Source organism: Miniopterus schreibersii (genome assembly GCF_964146895.1).
Source record: "Miniopterus schreibersii genome assembly, chromosome: 13".
NCBI classification, from domain to species: Eukaryota; Metazoa; Chordata; class Mammalia; order Chiroptera; family Miniopteridae; genus Miniopterus; species Miniopterus schreibersii.
This window is the reverse complement of record NC_138113.1, coordinates 56,173,226-56,196,370: the sequence shown is the minus strand read 5'-3', so window position 1 is coordinate 56,196,370 and position 23,145 is coordinate 56,173,226. Positions and strand designations below refer to the sequence as shown.

General features: G+C 45.6%; 1 protein-coding gene across 1 annotated transcript in view; it reads right to left on the bottom strand.

The window, feature by feature from the left end:
• Positions 1 to 22,794, bottom strand: part of FHL2 (four and a half LIM domains 2) — a 68,546-nt gene extending 45,752 nt beyond the window's left edge. The window contains exon 1 of the mRNA XM_081157122.1: positions 22,346 to 22,794. Coding sequence (XP_081013248.1) covers positions 22,346 to 22,486 — 141 coding nt within the window. The 5' untranslated portion in view covers positions 22,487 to 22,794. The remainder of the gene's footprint in view (positions 1 to 22,345) is intronic.
• Between the last annotated feature and the right edge of the window lie 351 nt (positions 22,795 to 23,145).

Genomic DNA, 23,145 nt, shown 5'->3' with positions numbered 1-23,145 from the left:
GCCTGTCTTTCCAGATGGCCTCAGAGGTAAGAAGCTGGGAATGGGGCTGCAGGGCCAGCGTGGGGAAGCTCTTGGGATAGTACTTCTATCTCCAAGAGTCTAGGTCTTCATGAGGTGGGGGCTGCTTCTGCTGACCTGCCGCGGCTCCCCTGCCCACCTGGGCCTATTCAGCCACTAAGGGTGCTGCTCACCGAGGGCCTTCCCCAGAGCCCCCATCTTCCCGCAAGGGGAAGCCACAGCCTTCAGGTTTGGCAACTGAATGCAGATACAGTGTTCATGTATTTAAATAAGGCTTGGGGCATGTTTGATTTTCTACGAGATGCTTTAAAAAAGTCTGTCTGTGCCAATGGGGACATGCAAATAAAGACTCCTGTCTCCCACAGAAATCTGTAAAGTCTGTCTCCTCTGCCGCTGCTACGGGCCCTAATGGGAGCAGGTCTAACTCTGCTGTGGCTTGGAAGAGGGTCCCCCACTCTTGAAGTTGCTTTTGATAAAAAGGCTGCAGAGATGGGCCCAGACCAAAGCACATAGCTTCTGTCCCTCAACCATCCCTGTTTTAAGGTGCAATGTATAACCACTGCCAAGGGCAGGCCAGTTAGTAAGCCTGTTCTTCCCTTGGCTGCTGGCACCCACGCTCACAGAGGTGACTGCGGGCTCCGGCCACGGAAGCCTAGTTTGGACTTAACCGGCAGCAGGCGATCTTCGGACATTGCCCAGCCAGGGCTGGCCCAGCGCTTCGGATCCGAGGAGCAACTGCACATGTGAGTGGCTCGCAGTGCGAGCTCCGCTGGTCCGGACACGTGTCCTTGCTCACGCAGAGAGAGGACAGGGTCTCCTGTGTCAGTGGAACCAGTCGGGTTGATAGTCAGTGGGTAGGAACTTGACGTCCTGGTTGTGGATCGAGGAGCTCAGAGGGGCAATCATTCATCCCCATGATGATGACACACTTTTTCTGTCTTTGTTTCCCCTTTGCCTGCTGACATGGTGGCCGTGTTTTGTATAGAAAGGTGAGCTGGCTGTGGGTTTAGACTTGGAGTTTTAGGAGGCCGATTTCTTCCCCTTCTGCCTGAGACTCCAGGGGGGAGAAGTGGTTTTAGAAGGGCTTCCTGTCCACCGTGGCATCAGGGGTGGCAGCAGGGGTGGCGGTGAGGGCGGAGGGGAGGGCCACCGTGGCTCTGTGGTGGCAGGAAAGGCTGAGGGGGCTATGGCCCGGGGTGGAGCACGTCTGTGTGCCACAAGGCTGTGGGACACAGAGAGGGAGCCGCAGAGGCCTGCTGGGGAGACCGTCCAGGAAAAACAAGAAGTGAGGGAGGGAGACATGGTGAGAGGAAGTAAAAGGAAGCTTCCGTTTGGGAAACGTGCGAGGAGCCAGAACTCGGCCAGTTAATTTATACAGCAAATGAGCCGCTGGATACTGTTCACCTAGAAGTCAGAACCGGTTTTAGAGGAAACGGCTGAAGTTACCTTCAAACTCTCCCCGCGACCTGGCTTCCCCCTCAGCTCCAGCCATTTCAAGAGAGGCCCTGATGTTATAAGCCCAGCAAGACTGCAAACCAGGGGAGGTGTAGGGGGATCTACCAGCGTAGTAGGTCAGCCCCAAGTTAATGGTAAATTTGACACTTTAGTTTAACAGAGTTGTTAATCATGTTGTAATTGTGCTTAAGACTAATAGAAGTTACCTGCTGGTCTGTTACAGAGAGTCCTGCGTATGGCTTGTAGCAAATGTGATGTTGTTTAAACATCTATCAAGGACTTGGTCCCAGAAAGAGGGGCAGAGGTGACATAAAATCCATCCTGGAGCCACCTCGGTGAGTCCCTGTCTGCCCTGGGTCCCAGAGCTGCCTGCACGAGTCAACCCGGAAAAGCATGAGCTGCACTTGGTAACAAGCTCTGGCCTGGCCCAGCCTCCCCAGACCTGTGCCAGGAGGACAAGCCGACTCCTGCCTGTTCCCCACCACCAGGGCCTGTGGCAGAGCCAACCGAAATGGAGGGGCACTCCAGGGGGCAAGGAGTACCAGGAACCCTGGCCGGCTGCTCGGCTGGGGTGAGGACCCCTGGCCGGTTGCTCGGCTGGGGTGAGGACCCCAAGCTTACATCTATGCCCTGGCAGAGCTGGGCTCAGAGGCTGTGTGACTTGGGAGGCGGGACTGGAGTCGAGTGCTCACACCTAGGGCGGAACGCAGGAGAGCAGGGAGGCAGCAGGGGCCTTAGAAGACCTGGGAAGTCTGAAACCCAGGCTACTTTTACTGGCAAACTCCTTCACCTTCTAGAACTGGCTTGTCTGCTTCTTCATGGTTCTGACAATAACCGAGCGTGTGCCCTGATGAGAAAAAGAACCCCAAATAGCTTGCAAAATGAATTATTTTCTCTTCTCTATGTCTGGAGGGTCCATGCTGGTGTCCTGGCAGATGGAGAGGAGAGGGTTAAGGTGAGGGTTAGTCTGCATGAGTCCAGGTCAGCGGTCACAGCCTACTTTACCTGAGCGTCTCTGAATGTAGTGAGCTACCTGCCGGCAGGTTTATTAGGGCAATACTTTTGAAGTCTATTCTGACTGCTAATCTCAGGGAAATGTGTCATCTATTACGCTGCTAGTTGGTGGTGCCCAAACCAACATTTCGGATTGCTTTACTCAGCCCAGAAGGTTTTCTTGGCACAGGCCACCAGAGGGAAGCATGTGGTATGCATCTCATGTATGAGCTTGTGTTTCTATTGTGTCAGCAAGCAGAGGGGTCCACATAGGTGGAAAGAAACACAGAAGGACCAAATGATGGGCAGTGATATGAGCATTCTATCAGAGAGAAGTTCACAGTGAGACAAGGCCCAATGAGGTGGCGGCAGGGATGACTACAAGCATGTAGAAAAGTTATGTGATAAAATTATGCTGAGTTATTTTAGGAAGCGACACAGTGCCTATTAAACAAACCTCAGGTAAGATTTCAGGAGTCTAGTACATAAAAGGTTTCTATTCTAAGATATCAAGTTCCATTTCATCATTTACAAAATGTTCACCATTTTGGCCCTGAACAAAATCCTCTTAAAATTTAAGGGGGGGAGCAGTAATATGAACCAACATCAAAGAATTGCAAATGGGCCTCTGTGGGCACATGCTCTCGGTACCATCATCACTTTTGGTAATTAGACTCATTCATTCTCATCTCAGTTAATAAAACTGATCCAAAAATTAAGGCAGACTAACAACCATTATATTTTAAACTATAGGCAAAATTAAAGGACATAAAAATAATTTCCCAGCATTATCTTTGAGTTAAAGTTTTAAAATGTAACTTTTAAAAATAAAAAAATTATAGCCCAACCAGCATGGCTCAGTGGTTGAGCATCGACCTAAGATCCCTGAGATTGCAGTTCGATTCTCGGTCAGGGCACATGCCCGGGTTGTGGGCTCGGTCCCCAGCAGGGGGCATGCAGGAGGCAGCCCATCAATGACTCTCTCATCATTGATGTTTCTCTCTCTCTTTCCCTCTCCCTTCCTCTCTCTGAAGTCAATAAAGACATACTTAAAAATAAACAAATGAATAAATAATAAATTATAACTTTAGAAAGAGTAGTATCAAAGATAAATGCTGTCACATTTAGAGTAAACTTAAAAAAACACAGTGTAACGTACAACTCTTCTTTCTCATTAATTATTTTCCAGCTCAACTTAGTAGCCCTGTCTCTTATTCCTGGTTTTAGTTAGAATTCTTTTTCCCTGTTCACTCGAAATCCTAACCTTTAAAATAAAGAATTTGTAGATCCAAGGTGGCGCCTGACTGCATGGAAGCTACACTGACACTCTCCTGGGACCAAACTGGAATTATAACTAAAATATAGAAAAACCATCTTGAATAACCAACTGAAGACGAGCTAGAGGGCACCCTTATCACCAAGAACCTAAAGTGGAGACCACATAGAGATTGGTAGGAAGTGCAGATGCGAGAGGGCTGGCTGGGCTCCCACAGGCAGCAGCTGAAGGGCCAGAAGGAGATCTCAGCTGTAGGGGTTCCCACTGAGGACTCTGGGGCCTAAACCCCAGGCTGGGTTTACCAGCAAAGAACACCCGAACTGAGAAAGGTGCCCACATAACATCTGGCTGTGAAAAACAGCTAGTTTCTTTCTGCCAGGGATATGGATGGAAATGCAGGCCCCCTCTTAAAGAGCCAACACACAAAGTTTCATGTGCAGCCACTCATTTTGGGCTCCAGTGGAGGGGGAGTGGAATGGACTGGAGCTGTGTGGGGAGAGTCTGGGGTTGTGGGCTCTGGAGAGTGAGATCGAGGATGTCCGTCTGGATTCCTGTGCTAAGTCATTCCCCCAGACAGTGGAGGGCATCTTTCTCAGGTGGCCAATTTTCGGCTTTTGTCGGTGGGGGGGGGGGAGGAGAAATTGCCCCAACCAGCTGGAAAACCTCTCACCCTGCCCAGAGGAGTTTCTATAACCAGAGGCTTAAAAGAATCAGATTAATCAGTCTGCAGGCAGAGGCAGACCTCAGGGTGCTTTGAGTCTTTGCCTGATCTATTTCGAACTTGAGACTTAGAAAAGCAGACTTTGGTGTGCATCTTGGTCCTGGCCAAATGCACCCACCCCGGCAGAGGAGACCTCAAGCCTAGGGTTGTTGATAGCTCCAAAAAGGGTACTCAGGGCGAGTCATGAATTGCATCTGACATTGTCCTGTACCAGAGACCCTCCAAAAAGACTGAGAGTTCTAGAAGATCTACCAAATACTTAGAAACAAACCCAAAAAGTAGCCAAAGTGAGGAAACCAAAAAACAAGTCCCAAATGAAAGAACAAGAGAAGTCTCTAGAAAAAGAGCTAAATGAAATGGAGATAAGCAATCTCTCAGATATGGAGTTCAGGATACTGATTGTAAGGATGCTCAACAGCATGAAAAAAGATATGAAAACTATGAAAAATGTCCAGTCAGAAATGAAGAATGACATAGCAGGAATAAAGAATACATTGGGAGGAATAAACAGCAGATTAGAGGAAGCCGAGAATCGGATCAGTGAATTAGAAGACAGGGTAGAAAAAAATCACTCAATCAGAGACCCCAAAACAAAAAACAATTAAAAAACAGGAGGACAGTCTAAGGGAGCTGTTGGACAGCATGAAATGTAACAATATTCATATTATAGGAGTGCCAGAGGAGGTCAAAAGTAAGCAGGGGTTAGAGAACCTGTTTGATGAAATAATGGCAGGAAACTTCCCTAACCTGGTCATGGAAAGAGCCACACAAGTTCAGGAGGCACAGAGAGTCCCAAGCAAGAAGACTCCAAAGAGGCCCAAGCCCAGACACATCATAATTAAAATGTCAAGAATTCAAGACAAAGAATCTTAAAGGCAGCAAGAGAAAAGCAATTTGTTACCTACAAAGGAGCTCCCATAAGACTGTCAGTTGACTTCTCATCAGGAACTCTATAGGCCAGAAGGGAATGGCATGAAGTATTCAAGGTAATGCAAAACAAGGATCTGAAACCAAGACTACTCTATCCAGGAAGATTATCAATCAAGATTGTTGGCGAAATAAAGAGCTTCCCAGACAAAAAAAGGATAAAGGAGTTTATCATGACAAAACCAGCATTACAGGAAATGTTAAAGGGACTGCTGTAATCAGAAGTAGAAATAAAAAGAATGAGAAACATAGGCATAGAGAAATAAAATGGAAATAGGTAAGTACCTATCAATAATAACCTTAAATGTAAGTGGATTAAATGCTCCAATAAAACGATATAGGGTGGCTGAATGGATAAGAAAAAATGACCCAAATATATGGTGTCTACAGGAGACCCACCTCAGAACAAAAGACGCACACAGGATGAAAGTGAAGGGATGGAAAAAAATTTTCCATGCAAATGGAAATGAAAAAAAAAAGTTGGGATAGCAATACTCATATCTGACAAAATAGACTTCAAAATGAAGACTATAAGGAGAGACAATAAAGGTCATTACATAATTCTAAAGGGATTAATCCAACAAGAGGATATAACCCTGATAAACACATACGCATCCAATATGAGAGCACCTAAATTTATAAAAAACTTCTGGAGGACGTTAAGGGAGAGATCGACAGCAATACAGTCATACTAGGGGACTTTAACATCCTACTGACTTCACTGGATAGGTCTTCCAGACAAAAAATCAACAAGGAAACAGTGACCCTAAATAACACAGCAGATCAGATGGATTTAATGGACATTTAAAGAATATTTAATCTCAAAGCTGCAAAATATACATTCTTCTCAAGTGCACAGGGAACATTCTCAAAGACAGACCACATATTGGGACACAAAACAAGTCTCTATAAGTTCAAGAAGACTGAAATCATATCAAGCATCTTCTCGGACCACAGTGGCATGAAATTAGAAATCAACTACAATAAAAACACTGAAAAACATTCAAACACATGGAGGCTAAAAAGCATGTTTTTAAACAATGAATGGGTGACCCAAGAGATCAAGGAAGAAATAAAAAACTTCCTGGAAACAAATGAAAATGAACATACAACAATCCCAAATCTATGAGACACGATGAAAGCAGTCCTGAGAGGGAAGTTCATAGCACTACAAGTCTACCTCAAAAAACAAGAAAAACTTCTAATAGACTCTTTAACCCTGCAACTTAAAGGCTTAGAAAGAGAACAAGAAAAGCCCAGAGTAAGTAGAAGGAAAGAAATAATAAAAATCAGAGCAAAAATAAATGACTTAGAGACTAAAAACACAATACAAAAGATCAATTAAACCAAGAGCTGGTTCTTTGAAAAGATAAACAAGATTGATGAACCTTTAGCCAGACTTATCAAGAAACAAAGAGAGAAGATCCAAATAAACAGAAATGAAAGAGGTGAAATAACAACTGACCCAACAGAAATACAAAGGATTATAAGAAAATACTATGAACAACTATATGCCACCAAGCTGGAAAACCAGGATGAAATGGATAAATTCTTAGAAAAATGCAACCTTCCAAAACTCAATCAGGAAGAGTCAGAAAGCCTGAATAGGCCAATAACTGCTGATGAAGTTGAAGCAGTAATCAAAATGCTCCCAGCACACAAAATCCCTGGCCTGGACAACTTCACAGGGGAGTTTTACCAAACATTCAAAGAAGAATTAACACCTATCCTTCTCAAATTATTTCAAAAAATCCAAGAGGAAAGAACACTTCCAAGCTTTTTTTACAAGGCCAGCATTAGCCTAATTCAAAAACCAGATAAAGACACTACAAAGAAAGAGAATTACAGGCCAATATCCCTGATGAACATAGATGCTAAAATCCTCAACAAAATATTAGCAAATCAAATCCAGCAATATATTAAAAAGATCATACACCATGACTAAGTGGGATTTATTCCAGGGATGCAAGGCTAGTACAATATTCGCAAATCATTAAACACAATACATCACATAAACAAATTGAAGGACAAAAATCACATGATATCAATAGGTGCAGAAAAAGCATTTGATTAAATATCCAACACCCATTTTTGATAAAAACTCTCAGCAAAATAAGAATAGAGGGACCATACCTCAACATAATAAAGGTCATATATGACAAACCTACATCCAACATCATACTCAATGGGCAAAAACTAAAACCATTTCCCCTAAGAACAGGAACAAGATAGGGGTGTCCACTTTTACCACTCTTATTCAACATAGTACTGGAAGTCCTAGGCACAGTGATCAGACAAGAAGAAAACATAAAAGGCATCCAAATTGGAAAGGAGGAAACAAAACTGTCATTATTTGCAGATGACATGATATTGTACATAGAATCCTAAAGACTCCACCAAAAAACTCCTAGATTTAAAAAATTAATTCAGCAAGGTAGTAGGATACAAAATTAACACTAAGAAATCAATCGCATTTTTATACACCAATAATGAACTCTCAGAAAGAGAAACTAAAAAAAAATCCCATTTACCATTGCAACCAAAAAAATAAGATACTTAGGAATAAACTTAACCAAAAATGTAAAAGACCTTTACTTGGAAAACTACAGGACTCTGAAAAAAGAAATAGAGGAAGATATAAACAAGTGGGAAAATATACCATGTTCATGGATTGGAAGAATTCACATCATTAAAATGTCCATACTACCCAAAGCAATCTATAAATTCAATGCAATCCCTATTAAAATACCAACAGCATATTTCACAGACCTAGAACAAGCACTTCAAAAATTTATATGAAACTAAAAAAGATCCCGAATAGCCATGGCAATCTTGAGAAAGAATAATAAAGTTGGAGGGATCACAATACCAGATATCAAGTTATACTACAAAACCACTGTAATCAAAACAGCCTGGTACTGGCACAAGAACAAACATATAGATCAGTGGAACAGAAGAGAGAACCCAGAAATCAACCCAAGCCATTACTCTCAAGTAGTATTTGACAAAGGAGGCAAGAACATACAAGAGAGTAAAGACAGTCTCTTCAATAAATGGTCTGGGAAAATTGGACAGATACATACAAGAAAATGAAACTAGACCACCAACTTACACCGTACACAAAAATAAGTTCAAAATGGATAAAAGACTTAAATGTAAGCCATGAAACCATAAAAACCCTAGAGGAAAACATAAGCAGCAAAATCTCAGACATCTCTCATAGCTATATGTTTGCTGATACATCTCCTAGGACGAGAGAAACTAAGGAGAAAATAAACAGATGGGACTGCATCAAAATAAAAAACTTCTGCCCAGCAAAAGAAACCATCAACAAAATGAAACGGGAGCCCACTGTATGAGAGAACATATTTTCCAAAGGCACATCTGATAAAGGGTTAATATCCAAAATATATAAGGAACTCACACAACTTAACAAATGGAAGACAAAGAATCCAATTAAAAAATGGGCAAAAGACCTAAATAGACACTTCTCCAAAGAGGACATACAGATGGCCAAGAGACATAAAAAATGCTCAATGTCACTAACCATCAGAGAGATGCAAATTAAAACCACAATGAGGTGTAACTTCACACCTGTCAGAATGGCTACCATCAGCAAATCAACAAACAAGTGCTGGTGAGGGTGTGGAGAAAAGGGAACCCTAGTACACTGCTGGTGGGAATCCAGACTGCTGCAGCCACTATGGAAAACAATGTGGGGTTTCCTCAAAAGATTAAAAATTGACCTGCCATTTGACCCAGTGATCCCACTTCTAGGAATATATCCTAAGAATCCTGAAACACTAATCAGAAAGAATACATGCTCCCCTATGTTCATAGCAGTACAACTTACAATAGCTAAGATCTGGAAACAGCACAAGTGCCCATCAGTAGATGAGGGGATAAAAAAGCTTTGGCACATTTACACCATGGAATACTATGCAGCCATAAAAAAGAAGGATCTTTTATCCTTTGGCACAGCTTGGAGGGAACTAGAAAGTATTATGCTAAGTGAAATAAGCCAGTCAGAGAAAAACAAGTATCACATGATCACACTTATATGTGGAATATAATAAACAAAATAAACTGATAAACAAAATGGATCCAGAGACATAGAAGCATGGAACAAACTGAGGGATCTCAGAGGGAAGGCGGGGATGGGGGAGTGGGTGGGGAGAGATTAAGCAAAGAACTTACATGTTTATAAGCATAACCCATGGACACAGACACTGGTCTGGGGAAGGCCTGGGGGTGGGATGGATGCAGGGTGGAGGAGATCAATGGGGGTAAAAAGGGGACATCTGTAGTATTTTCAACAATAAAGATAAAAAACTTTAAAAAAAAGAAAGTAGCTAAAATAAAAAAATTTTAAAATAAAATAAAGAATTTGTGGAAGCTCCTGGAAATTAGGGCTATTTTGATAATCAAAGCTCCTCTGACGTCCTTCTCATAGTGACTGCATTGTGGAGGGTGGCAGGAAGGAATGACCTGACAGGAATTTGATATTTGCTAAGTGAGTCATCCTCACTATGCCACAGAGATGAAGGAGACTCAACCCATGCCTTCCAGAGTGGCCAGGAGGGAGGGAGCATGCTGGGTAAATGTGAGAGCCCGACAAAAATCTGGTCAGGGTTCAGCTATGGAAAGTATATCCTGCTCTGGGTGTATTTATACCCAAGAGAATTGAAAGCAGAGTCTCAAGGAAATATTTGCACTTGCGCATTCCTAGCAGTGCTATTCACAATAGCCAAGACGGGAAAGCAGCCCCAGTGTCCATCGATGGATGAATGAACACGTGTGGTCTGTATGGCAATGGAATATTATTCAGCCTTCAAAAGGAAATCCTGACACTTGCAACAATATAGATGGACCTTGAGGACATTATACTAAGTAAAAGAAGACAGTCTCAAAAAGGCAAGTACTATATGATTCCACTTACATGAGGTACCCAGAATAGTCAAATTCATGGGGACAGCCAGGCCAGTGTGACTCAGTGGCTGAGTGTCAACCCATGAACCAGGCTGTCATGGTTCAATGCCCAGTCGTGACATATGCCGGGATTTTGGGCTCGATTCCCAGTAGGGGGCGTGCAGGAGGCAGCTTACTGATGATTCTGTCATCACTGATGTTTCTCTCTCTCTCTCCCTCTCTCTGAAATCAATAAAAACTTATTTAAAAAAAAAAATTTCATGGAGACAGGAAGCAGAATGGTGGTTGCCAGGGCCTGGGGAGCAGGGACTGGGGAGCTAGTGTTCATGGGTACTGGCGTTCGGATTTGCAAGATGAAAATGTTCAGATCTGCTCCCGAATCATGCTGGGCGTGGGGAAACAGGACAGGAAGGAGAGAAAGCTAAGCTGGGACATGGTTTCAGGTCAAGTCCCAGCCTCAGCCTGTGAACATATTTAACACGGCCAGAATATGCACTTAAAAACTGTTAAGATGGTAAAAAAAAAAAAAAAAAAAAAAAAAAAAGACCTGGAAAGTGTATGTGCAGAAAGTGACGGCTGCACACAGGAAAGTGCTCATCCAGCCAAGGGTCTGGAGGGTAATTTTATGTGCTCGGATGTTGGGTTAGACACGATTTGGGGTATTTTTGCGAGGTTGTTCCTGGATGAGACTAGCGTGCTAATCAGACTGAGTAAAGCTGACTGCCCTCACAGAAGGGGGGTCCACCTGATGAATTGCAGGCCTGACCAGAACAGAAACACTGACCTCGCCAGAGTGAGGAAGAGTTCTTTCTGCCAAACTGGTTGTTGGGTTTTCCTGCCTTTGGACCCGAAATGAAACATTGATTCTCCTGGGTGTCCAGCTTGCAGCTCATCCTGCAGATCTTGGAACTTCTCAGTTTCCATAATCACGGCAGCCAATTCCTTATAGTAAATCAATCTCTCTTACACACACACACACACACACACACACACACACACACACATACACACACCATTGGTTCTGTCTCTCTGGAGAATCCTGGCTAACACAGGGTCCAAAGAAGGCTTTTCCGGGAGGAGATACCATTGCCCTGAGCCTGGACAGGAACATTAAGAGGCGTCCAGCTGGACAGCGTGAGCAGGACACAGAGGCCCCTGTGGCATGTCAAGGCCTGTGTCAAGCCTTGCACGCAGTTCAGCATTACCAGAGCCAGGCATGGGGTTTCGAGGAGGTGGGATCAGGTCATAGAGACCCTTACTGCCATGCTGAGGGGCTGTATTCTATAGAGCAGCACCCCCCACTCAGGTCTGCAGACAGCAGTGTGTAAGAGGTGCCCCACACATGGCACACACTAGCAAGCGCTCAAGGTTAAGGTCAGACAGGGCCAGTAACTCTCAAGTTCACCACGTTAACAGTTTCTTTACTACAGGAGTTTTAGGAGCCTTTGATGAACCGGCGTGTAGCATGAATCGCCAGGAGAGGCTGCTCTGTTTTAACACAGACTCCCCCCCCATCCAATTCTGATGCCTATTAAGATGGGGAGGGAGGCCACTTTGCACAGAGCTGCTAGGAGATTGGAAGTCACTGGAAGGGCATAAGTGGGAGACTGACAGGCCAGTTCTTTGATTTTGGTAGATGACTTTGACTCAAGTACAGAGATCTACCAGGGGCTCATTTAGGAGCATAGGGGACTCTCCTGCTTTTACTGCCTCTGTGTTGCCTGCCCCTGGCTTTTGGAGCTGTGTCACTCCTCCTGGGACGCTCTTAGCAGTGACTGACTGGTGTGGGAAGGTGGAAGTCCAGCTCCCCTCCTTAGTGGGGTCAAACCCGAGGTATCTGGCTGAGGCTGGGACTCGGCCTGAAATCATGTTCTTGCTGAGCTTCCTGCCGGTCCATCCTGTTTCCCCACTGCCTCCTGGGGCACTTCCTCTGTAAAACCCAGACTCCCTCCTGGGAAACCCAACCTACCACAGGAGGCTGCAGCCTTGGTCTTTTTTTTTTTTTAAATATGTTTTTATTGATTTCAGAGAGAGAGGAAGGGAGAGGGAGAGAGAGGTGGAAGCATTAATGATGAGAGTCATTGATAAGCTGCCTCCTGCAAGCCCCCTGCTGGGGACCGACCCTGAAACCTGGGCATGTGCCCTGACGGGGAATCGAAGCAGGAATCGAAGCGTCACCTCCTGCTTAATAGGTCGACGCTCAACCACTGAGCAACACCAGCCGGTCAAGCCCTGGTCCTTTTAAAGGCAGGAAGGCTGTGACAGAGGTCAGTAGTAGCAGGAGGGGGGAGAGGGTGTCAGATTCAAGAACGTTAAAGATGTAAAGTTAGTAAAAATTATGATCGATGATTGGATCCTGAGGATGCATCCAAGATCATTTCTTCAACTTGGATAAAGGGCAGGTACCATCATCAGGAAAACAGAAAAAACAAGTTTGTGATGATGATTTCCGTTTTGATCTACCGAAACCGAAATGTTTCTGGAGACAGCCATCCAAAAAGAAAAATTTCTCAAACTTGTATGAACACGCTGGTGGTGATGTGGCTCTAAGGGTTCCCAGCCAAATGGCAGTTTAACAACAACGACAGCCAATAGAGTAAGTCACTCAAGAGGGGATGCGACTGGTGAAGGCTGGGTCAAAGGTTAAGTTCCGGAAGGCTTTAGAATTTAAGGGGCAGGCAGAGGAGGGGGCGTCTGCGTGGACCAGGGCTGGGGGAAGCGGGAGAGGCGGGAGACACAAACGACTAAAATATTTCAAGGCGTAGCGGTCAGTAGAGCTGAATGAGGCAGGGCCTGCGTAGGTGTAGCTTTTCCAATAGTTGCAAACTGTAGCTCAGCTTTCAATTATTTGGAAGCTGCTTGAAGAATTTGAAAGCATATTTTGTAAGCAATAACCCTTAACAAATGTAATTGTCTGCATTTTAGAGGAGAGGAGCTTGTGGTACAAAGAGAGGAAGCACTTGCTTGGACACTCAGACAAGGCCCCCCCGGTTGCTGGGGCAGGAAGACCGTTTATCTTTGCGTCTGGCCAGTGCGGTTCAAAGGTGTCTGCTTCCTCTCGACAGTACACTGGGGGGTACTGTCATTTCATCCTCCGATGGGGTGTCTCTCCACAGTGGGTGGACACTCCGATGGCTTTTGGTCTGCCATCTGCACTTGTCAAGGGGCTCTGGGCTCTTGGAAACATAGGTTCTGCACTCACGTGAGGAAGAGGGGACAGGAAAATACTCAGAGTCCTGAGCGGCAGTGTGCTGTGTCTCAGCCCCTCCCCAGCATCCCCAGCCACACCCAAAACATCTGTATGTCTTTTTGATGTAGAAAAGCAATGGTTTCTAAGTTACTTTAACCAAGAGGCAGAGCTCTATAATTCACGTCAAAAGTAGCCAAAACAGAATGAAGAACTCATGATAAAGAATGGAAATAAAGTGGCTATTGAAATACCTATGCAGTTGGCTTTCTCTCTCTTTCCAGACATTCTGCCTAGGGTGGCTCCCTTCTCCTGGGCACCAGGGTCCCCTCTTGTCGCTTCCCCTAGCCAGTGAGTGGTCTTAAAAGGCAGCCTTTGGTGTGGGGGTAACCAGCTAACCACCCCCAGCCCTTCTGCAAATTACAGGAAGAGGCTTCTGCAGAGGCCCTGGGACAGTGAGGCCTTGGCCAGGCCCTGGCTGTGATGTGTTTCACCTACTCGGTGGCCCAGAGGGAGGTGAATTAGAGCGCTGCCCACAAACACCGCGTGCTCCACACCTAGGCCGGGACAGTGCCCGGGCTGATGTGCGGGGAGGGCTGGGCGGAGCTCCTGACAGCTCACCACCTGCTTTCAGGCTTCTCGGAGCTCTGCTCACAGGACCTTTCCCTCTCTGGTGAATGCACAGGTTTTTGTTGTTTTGTTTCTTTTACTTGTCCCCACGAAGGCTCATGTTTACAGAACTGATCAGACACGAAACATTACATTGGCTCCAGCCTAAGGGATCAAACTAGGTCACCTGAGGAGAGACCAGGGTGTCTGAGAGGTGCTGGGAGTGAGTGGCTGCTCTTGGCAGAAGGAAAAGGGAACCTGCAAATGCGGATCTCCAACTCTGAGGACAGACAGCCCACGCCAGGGAGGACAGCTTTTTTGTTAATCTTCACCTGAGGATATTTTTTCCATCGATTTTTAGAGAGAGTGGAAGGCAAGGGGAGAGAGAGAGAGAAAAAAAAAACATGTACTGGTTGCCTTCCACATGTGGTCCCTCATGCTGGAGATCAAATGTGCAATCCAGGTAGGTGCCCTTGATCCAGAATTGAACCAGGAAACCTTCGGCCCATGGTCCACGGGTGACACTCTAACCACTGAGCTAAACCCGCCAGTGCAGGAGGGACATTTTTACACACAGTCCCACTCAGTGCTGGAGAAATATTGTCATGAAATAATTCTTATCCTGACTATGTGATGTGTATTCTGTTCTCTTTTATTGTATTTTTCTCTATTCTAGTTTATTTTATCTTATTGTTAAAAAATATGTGGGTGTCTCCCTGCTGGGTGTGGCTCCGTTGGTTGGAGTGTCCTCCCGTACACCAAAAGGTCACGAGTTCGGTTCCTGGACAGGGCACACAGTCAGGTTTCAGGTTCAAATCCCAGTTGGGGTGCATACAGGAGGCAACAGATGGATCTCACATTGGTGTTTCTCTCCCTCTCCCTTCCTCTCTCTCTAAAATCAATAGTAACATATCCTCAGAGCCACAAAACTGGCCCCTAGTTTGAAAAACTTGCATTTGAGGCAGACTCAGGCCAGAGGAAAGCTCCTTGTAAACTCTGGTGTCCCGTGCACTTGTGGAGTGACAGCAAAGAAGAAAGGCACCTCAATTTAGGAAGCTGTCATAAAAGAAAATCAAGCTGCACGGTGAGGCCTTGAAACTCTTAAATGTCAATAGCCTCTTGAGAAAGAAACACATTTGAATTGAGCACAGTGGCCAGGGGAAGGGGGTCTCATTCTAGATGTACCTTGTAAGAAACTGTACTTCAGGTCCTGCCCTGCCCCGTGAAAGGAGTAAAAGTGTCTGAGGCTGCAGCAAGGCTATGGGGGTTGATAGCCCTCTAAATGCTTATGCTTCCTGCCAAGGCAGCTCCACGGGGGACCTGGGTGCTTGTGACAGAAGGAGGCGTGAGGCCCGGAGTCCAGACCCTCCCCCAGCAGGTGCCCCCGGACCTGCCCATTGCCACCTGTTGGCCCAGCATTCTGATTAAATGCATTCCCTTCCCCTCTCAAAGCGCCCCTAATTGGACCATAAATTCCACGGTCGCCCTAGGTATGGATCATGGAGGAATATATGTCTATGGCGCACAATCTGTACTATTATTATGATCATCACTGTTAGTTGTTATTGCTTTGCCACAGAAACGCACAGCCCATCTGTTTATTCACCAATTTCTAACGCTGTGAAGTAGACTTGCAGGGAAGGGTTGGATTCCTGGCCCGGAAACTCACTGGCCGTGCCCCTTCCTGCCATCCAGGAGCCAGCTGAAGCCTTCCCCCAGCCCTGCCCACCTGCAGGGACCAGTCCTTTCACACGCTTTCCACCCTGGTGGCTCCTGAGCCATTCCTGAGTGGGGGGAGGGTACATGTGTCTATTTAGGGGTCACACACGATGAGCTCTGACAGGGGTCTTGCTGAGCTATGAACCCCGTATCTTCCCCAAACTGCAGTCCATTCCCAGCTTCTAGTCTCCTCAATCCCACTGGCCCCAGAACTGCCTTCAGGCTCTTTCCAGCCCCTGACTGGAGCATCTTAGACGGGGAGGGAGAAAGGGAGGAGATGAGATCAGATTCCCGGGGCCTGGGTCACGTCGAGCTCTGTTTGTTTTATAGCATGAAGATTGTATTTTGGTTTGAGAAGCCACTGGAGCATTCTGGGCAGGTGAGAGGCATGATCTAATGTGTTACAAGTATGATAACAAATTTTAAAAAGAGACTCGTGGCTCGTGGAGCTCAGGTTGGGCTCTGGAGCTGCCCGGCTGCTCCTGCCCGAGGCTGGCAGAAGCTTGCTGCCGTTGCCCAGGAAAAAGTGAAGTGCTGTATACAAAAGTAGAAACAGCTCAGGCGGGCGCCAGGATCCTGCCTGAGCTAATCCCCAGCCAGGCGGGGGACTTGCTACTGCTGCTGCCTGATACGGTGCCTGACAGCTCTACCAATTGTACTACCCAGGTTTCATTACTTAAATGATGCTGAACTTGTCACTGTGAATTTCCAAGCCTCTGACTTGTTGAGAACTCTATTTGAATTAGAAGATCCTCCCTCTGCCCTCCTTGCTGCCCGCAGAGGTTTTCCATCTGAGAGCATTTTAGACATGGAACTGTGGTTGCGAATATTTCTTCCCTCACTTGGATGGTTGCCCAAGCTGGTTAATTTGGGTGCCAACAAATCTGCACCTCTTTATAGGATGTTGCATTTTAAATTTGCAGGAGTAGAGCGAGAGGTGCCAAGAGGAGTTTGCCTCACGCACTTTCAAAATCTCTTCACTTTCTTTATGTCACATGTAGGTTACATGTTTCCACTGAACCTCACTGGTTTGAGAGTCTCGGTGACCTCTGTCTTTTGCTTTAGGGGTTGGAAGGGCTTAACATTTGGTCCCTAATTCAGCGTACTTAAAGTTGGGGTTTTGAAATGAGGCTATTCTCTCTCACCTGTATTTTTTGTTCTTTTACTAAATTAAATTTAAGCAAAGCAAAATGGTGTTTTTTCTTAATAATGAATTAAGAGATTCTGAACACAATTGGAGAGCTTTTGGAAAGGGAAGCTTACACCATTTAGAACTTACTCAGCATCTCCAACCTTTTTCCCGTCCCCCAACCAAACACACACATTTACACACATCACACACTCGCACACACACTCATAGACACGTACCACACACTCTCCCTCTCCCCCAAACACAGACTTGGTGAATGAAAACTCCTAAGTTATAGAATTTACTCTCCTTAGAGATACATTACCATCAAATATTAGTGTTTATTGCCCAATAAAAATTCCATTAAAAAAACATTATTATGGCCCAGCCGGCATGGCTCAGCGGTTGAGAGTCGACCTAGGATCCAGGAGATCGAGGTTTGGTTCCCGGTCAGGGCACAGGCCCGGGTTTCAGGCTCGGTCCCCAGCAGGGGGCCCGCAGGAGGCAGCCGATCAATGACTCTCATCATTGATGTCTCTCTCTCTCCCTCTCCCTTCCTCTCTCTGAAATCAGTAAAAATAGATTTTAAAACAAACAAACCAAAAACATTATTATGATCATTAGTTCTGTCCTGTGCTATGTATCAAAGGGCAGGGGTTGGATTTCAAGCTGTTTGGAGCGAGCACTGCAGAGGGAACGGGCCCAGCAGCAGGGAAACACCGGCTGCTCCCTTCGGACCTTAATACCACTTCGTCTGAATTAAACACAACAGTTTAATTCAGCAGATATTTATAGGCAGCTGTGCCCAGCCCTGTGCTCCTGTCTGGGGTGTGACTGAGGAGATGAACACCCTTCCATGCTCTCGAGAAGGTGCTGGAAATAAAGGGAGAATCCAAAAAAGGGGAATAAAGGGTAAGTTCAAAGCCCTCGGCATTTGAAAGGCGAGAGGCCCTCTCCGTAGCGGAGGCTCTCCCACAGTCCCTCTTGGATGCCTGGCACCGCTGGCACCGCCCTGCCTGGGCTCCCACCCCAGCTTCCCCACCTGCTGCCTCTTATCCCTTAGAAACAGTAATTTAATATCAATATATTACACCGTCGCGGTCACACGTGAACAAGGAGACCCGGGCAGCCGCCCTGGAGCCACCGTGCGGGCCACACGAGCGTGTGCGCCGTGCACAGGGCACTCACTCCCACGCCAGCGGTTACCTCCCAGACTCAGGGCTTCATCTTATTTTAAATTTAGACCTCAGATGAGTACTAGTTCAGATTTTTTACAGAGAAGGGTGTGTTTTTTCCAGTTTGGGGAGCCAGGAGACCTCTTCATTTCCTCTTACGAAATGTTGGCTTTTAGAAAAGTCTCAAAAAGAACAAACAAGAGTAAAGTGGCCATTGTCCCCAGGGGTTGTTACAGATACCCCTCCGCATCACGAGCACGCTTCACACACCTGCTGTCCCCGAGGGACACACCCGTCACCGGGCAGGACGGATCCCGGGCATCTCCAAGTCTATATTGTTCACCTTCTTTCCCACCTGCCTCGGCCTTTGGTAGTTTCTTACTTCCTTTAGGCTCCCTGGTTTTCTCTGTGTAAATTTTGCCCCACGCGTGTCCTTCCTCGTCCAAGTAATACCCCTGTAGGATTATTGCCACCGTTCCCCTAGATTTGTGTGTGTGCCATTCAGACCACACTGTCCCTGCGCGTGGCGTTTACACGGCCCTCCTGCTATTCTAATGCCAACTGCGTTGTGAAGTCCTTGGTTGCAGCTTCTGCAGGGAATGGCACTGCTCAAACCCGTTTCCTTACCTGGAAGCAGGGATGATAATACTTATAGGGTGGTTGTGAGAATTAGAGGAGCTGATGCATAATTCCTGGGTAGAGGGATCATTCAATACATTTTAGCTTAGAGAAAATATAAACTTCCTACCACTCATCCCTTAGAAACCATACTTTTATATACATATATTACACAATTAAGATCACATACTATGAATATAGCTTTGTATTCTGATTTTTTAAAAATAAAAATTTTCTGCCAACTTTTTGGTGGTTGTATATTTTCCATGCTATGGCTATACCCCAATTAACGTAACCATGCTCAACTTTGGGCAGCTGCAATGATAAAATTATTTATCATTTCATTGATACATATTTTTAAGTGTAAGCTTATAAAAATAAAATCAATTTGAACTTTGAGGACAGTCTTACATACAATGTGTTGTCATAGAACCCTCGGTGCCCCCATGCTATTTGTTTTATCTCCCTACAGAGGATACGGATAAGAGAGAAGTGCCATAATCAATATCAAGCAGTTTTCAATTTTGTGTTCATGCCAAACCACGGACGTGCTCATTACTCAACATGGAAATAGTCAGTTCCGCTGTCCCCTCGGATACCCCTGCTCCCTTCACGCAGATCAGGCAAGTTCCGGGCAGCCCACGAAGGCCCACTTCTGAAAATCCAAAATGAAATTCTTGCACTTTCCCTTTAAAATCTAATTACACAGCTGTCTTAGTGAAAACACATGGAGCATTTTTATGTGTGTTGCCCTGATATGGTTTTATTTTGGTTTAACTTTTTGGTGTTATTTTTTTTTAACTGTAATACGTCTTCTGTTAAAATGAATTTATATTCCTCTTCTCTCTGCTTAAACTTATCTTTTAAATTCAAACAAAGCTCCAAATTGTAAAACTGTCCTCAAAATTCAAATTGATTTTTATTTTTATAAGCTTCCACTTAAAAATTAACGATATTTATGAAATGCAACTGTTAAGTACCAAATTGCTCAGAACTTATGTTAGTTTCTCTCTATTTTTCATCCTATTTTCAGTATATTGGAGACTAAGTGATGAAAGGCTGACAAATCAGTGAAAATGAAGAAAATCTGTGGCGCACGTTTTGGGGGAGCAGACAGATAAGATACAGGACGGCCGAGTTTTTCACTCTTCAGTGGGTACATTAATAGTGTAGAAATCAGCAGGTCATTCTTCAAAACAAGTTATAGCCTGATAAAAATTACTTATCGGAATCTCAGTTGATGCTTTTTACTTCCAGTTTACCTGACTGTTATGACTATTTTAATATTCTGGTTAAATGAAAGGAGTCATAATGTCATATAGAGATAACCAATGTTCAAGGAATTAAAATTTAAAGACAGAGTACATTGACTATAAATTGGAGAACAAGTAGGTAACCTGATCATATCTGTGTATTGATATATATTTATTAATTATAGTCTATATTTCCCCCATAATTAATGATTTTAGGGTTCATCTTAATATACATCATAGTGGGAATTTCCCCTCTCTCTTTTAAAGCTAATATTAAATGAGTGGTTGGTCTTACAATCAAGGACCTCTTAAAATAGTTAAGATAAACAATAAAATGTCGAGTATTTCCTTATCTCTGTTGGCCTGTATTTTCTATGGTAAACATATGTTTATATAGTAAGAAAAAACCAAAAGAAAATATAAACACTATGAATATAATTTCACTTATTTTTTTTTGATGGTGTTGAAAACAAGACCACAGGCCCCAAATGGAATTGCTTATGCTAAGCCCCATGTCATCAAACTATAATTAACTTAATTCCAGTTTAGCTCAGTCCATCAGGAATCACCTGACCAGCGCTGTGAGGCCATCGGCCCGAGGGACCCCTGCCGTCCCCTAAAGGAAAGTGGCCTTGCAGGAATCAGCCCACTTTTATGCTAGTGTAGCTGCCCTGTTTTGCTCCTTCCTCCTCAGTCTTTCATTTTGCTCAGCTCCCTGAAGATCCTTTCTGTCCGCTAGATGGGATGCTCCCTTGTTCATGAATCACTGAGTAAAGCCAAGATCTTTAAAATTTACTCTGTTGATTTTGTTTTCTAACATTGGAGAGAGGACAATTTAAACTTAGAGTTTCTTGGCTGTTTATTTGAAATATGAAATATTTTAGGGACCGGCAGAAAGTGCGTAGGTCCTTGTGTTAAGGGTTGTGGGACGGCCCTGGCTGGTTTGGCTCAGCAGTTAGCGCATCGGGCCTCAGACTGAGGCGTCCTGGGTTAGATTCTGGCCAAGGGCACCTACCTCAGTTGCAGGCTCTCCCCCTGACCCTGGTCGGGGCGTGTGCAAGAGGCAACCAGTTGATGTATCTCTCTCACATCGATGTTTCTCTCCCCCCACTCTCTGAAAAGCAATGGAAAAAATATCCTTCGTTGAGGATTTAAAAAGAGTTGTGGGACTGCAGAGGGAGGTATAGTATGGCCTGGGCCCCAAGGCCTGAACTCAAGGGAGAACCCTGGGCGATGAAATTGAAGAGGGAAAATTGTGCTCAAAGACAGGGAGATAGATGGTGGGCGAGCAGCCAGGGAATGCTTACGGCAAAGGATGCAATCTTCACCGAGGTCATGCACTAAAATATTTTCTGTACACTAACGCTAGAAAAAAGCCTCCAACATGTGAGCATTTGAATTGATTAGGTGGCTGGTCCGTTAGACACTTTTGTAAGCTGGGGTGGATCTCAAAATGTAATAGACTTGATTACAGTACATCTTGTTATAAACCTAGCAGTGAGACAAAACTGGAACAACGTTCCTCAAGAGACAAAAGGAACAGCAAACCGAGCGACAGTAAATACGTGACAATTTTGTTTTTAGGCTGGACTTGGTAAAGTGCCTTGCCGGAGTCTGGCTAGCAGGTGTTTATAGGTGGATGGTGCCTGCTATCACATATGCTTCATTCTATCGGTGTTGATATCGTTTACGGCACCGGCCCAAGCCGAGTGCTGTGCAATTCATGTACATTCTGCTCTAGAAGTTACTCAGACATTAATCATTTCCTTCTGAAAGCACACAACGGTTACATATACTTTGGAGCCATCAGCCATAACAAGTCATCTTGTATAAACACACTTTCCCAGCACAATCACACTCATCAGTAATTTGCCTTTTCACCCCAGGCTCTCCGGAAATCCTGCCGGGGAGAAAAAGTTCAGGAGCGCTGTGGTTTTTTTTCCCATTCCATGCTTATTTTTAATTTTTTTTCTCTTTCTGTCCTCACCGAGGAAGAGCCTTGTGGTGTTCAGAATTCAGTGTCAGTTCTGATTCCCACTCAGAGAGGCTGAGCTGACCCGGGGGCTCTCCCGCGTTCTTCATATTCCCCCAGGCACTTGCAGCAGCAGGGGTGGGGGAGCGAGGGGCAGGTTCTGTTCTTTCCCAGCAGACCCGGGAGCAGGAGCTGTGCTGCTGGTGGCAGTAGCTACAGTGCCACCTGGGTCTCTGCTGGGGTCTGCAAGTGCACAGTACCAGAGAGCCCCCTCCCTCCCAGACGGTGTCCAGGGCCATGCAGACACAGGGGAGGAAGGATGGCAAGGGAGAGGCAAGGGGGGAGACGACACTGGGGCCCTTACCTGCCTGTATTCTGTCCCCCAGCCCAGCCAGAGGGGACCGCGGCAGCCACTCTGAGGGATCACCCCAGCCACCCGGGTGCGTGCAGCTATCCGCCAGCCCGGCCGCTCGCTCTTGCCAACAGGGCTATAAATAAGGCACATCCAGAGCACAGGAGATAAGAACCGAGCCCCTCGCTCCGCCTGCCTTGTAAGGCATCCGGATGGGAAGGGGCTGCCAGCTCCGCACTTGGCCTGCCTGCCTCAAGGACATCCCAGCCTCGCACATATTCCAGCCATCCGAAGAGCAGCAAAAGTGGGACAGTACAGCACCGGGAAGGGACCTCACATTGCCGGACAAGTGGCAGAGCCTGGGGCAGGCTACCTGCAGGGGGCTCCCCTCGGATTAGGTGGTTGGCATTGAAGCCCAGAAGCAGGAGGACACTAGCCCCAGGCCACACAGCACCTCTGGGGGGGGGGGGTGGATTTTCAGTGCTGCCTCTAGGAAAGAGCTCACTGACTCCCCCTCCCCCCCACACTTCAGAGGCATTTGATTGGGTGAAAAATATTCCAGGGAAGACCACGGGACGAGAGGTAGGAGAGGAAAGCGTTCTCTGTCCAGGGCGTCCTGAGCCACATGCCATTTTCTCTATAGAATTAAAACGGAGAAATCGTACTAGAGCCTTTTAAATCATATGTTGGAAGAGGAGAGAAAAGACTAATGTGGAAGAGTAACAGTTCCTGATCACCCTTAAATTTCTGATCGTTTAAATTTCTTGTTTCTGAGAGGCATCTCATCTGCGCCCGGAGGTGGGGCGGGGAGG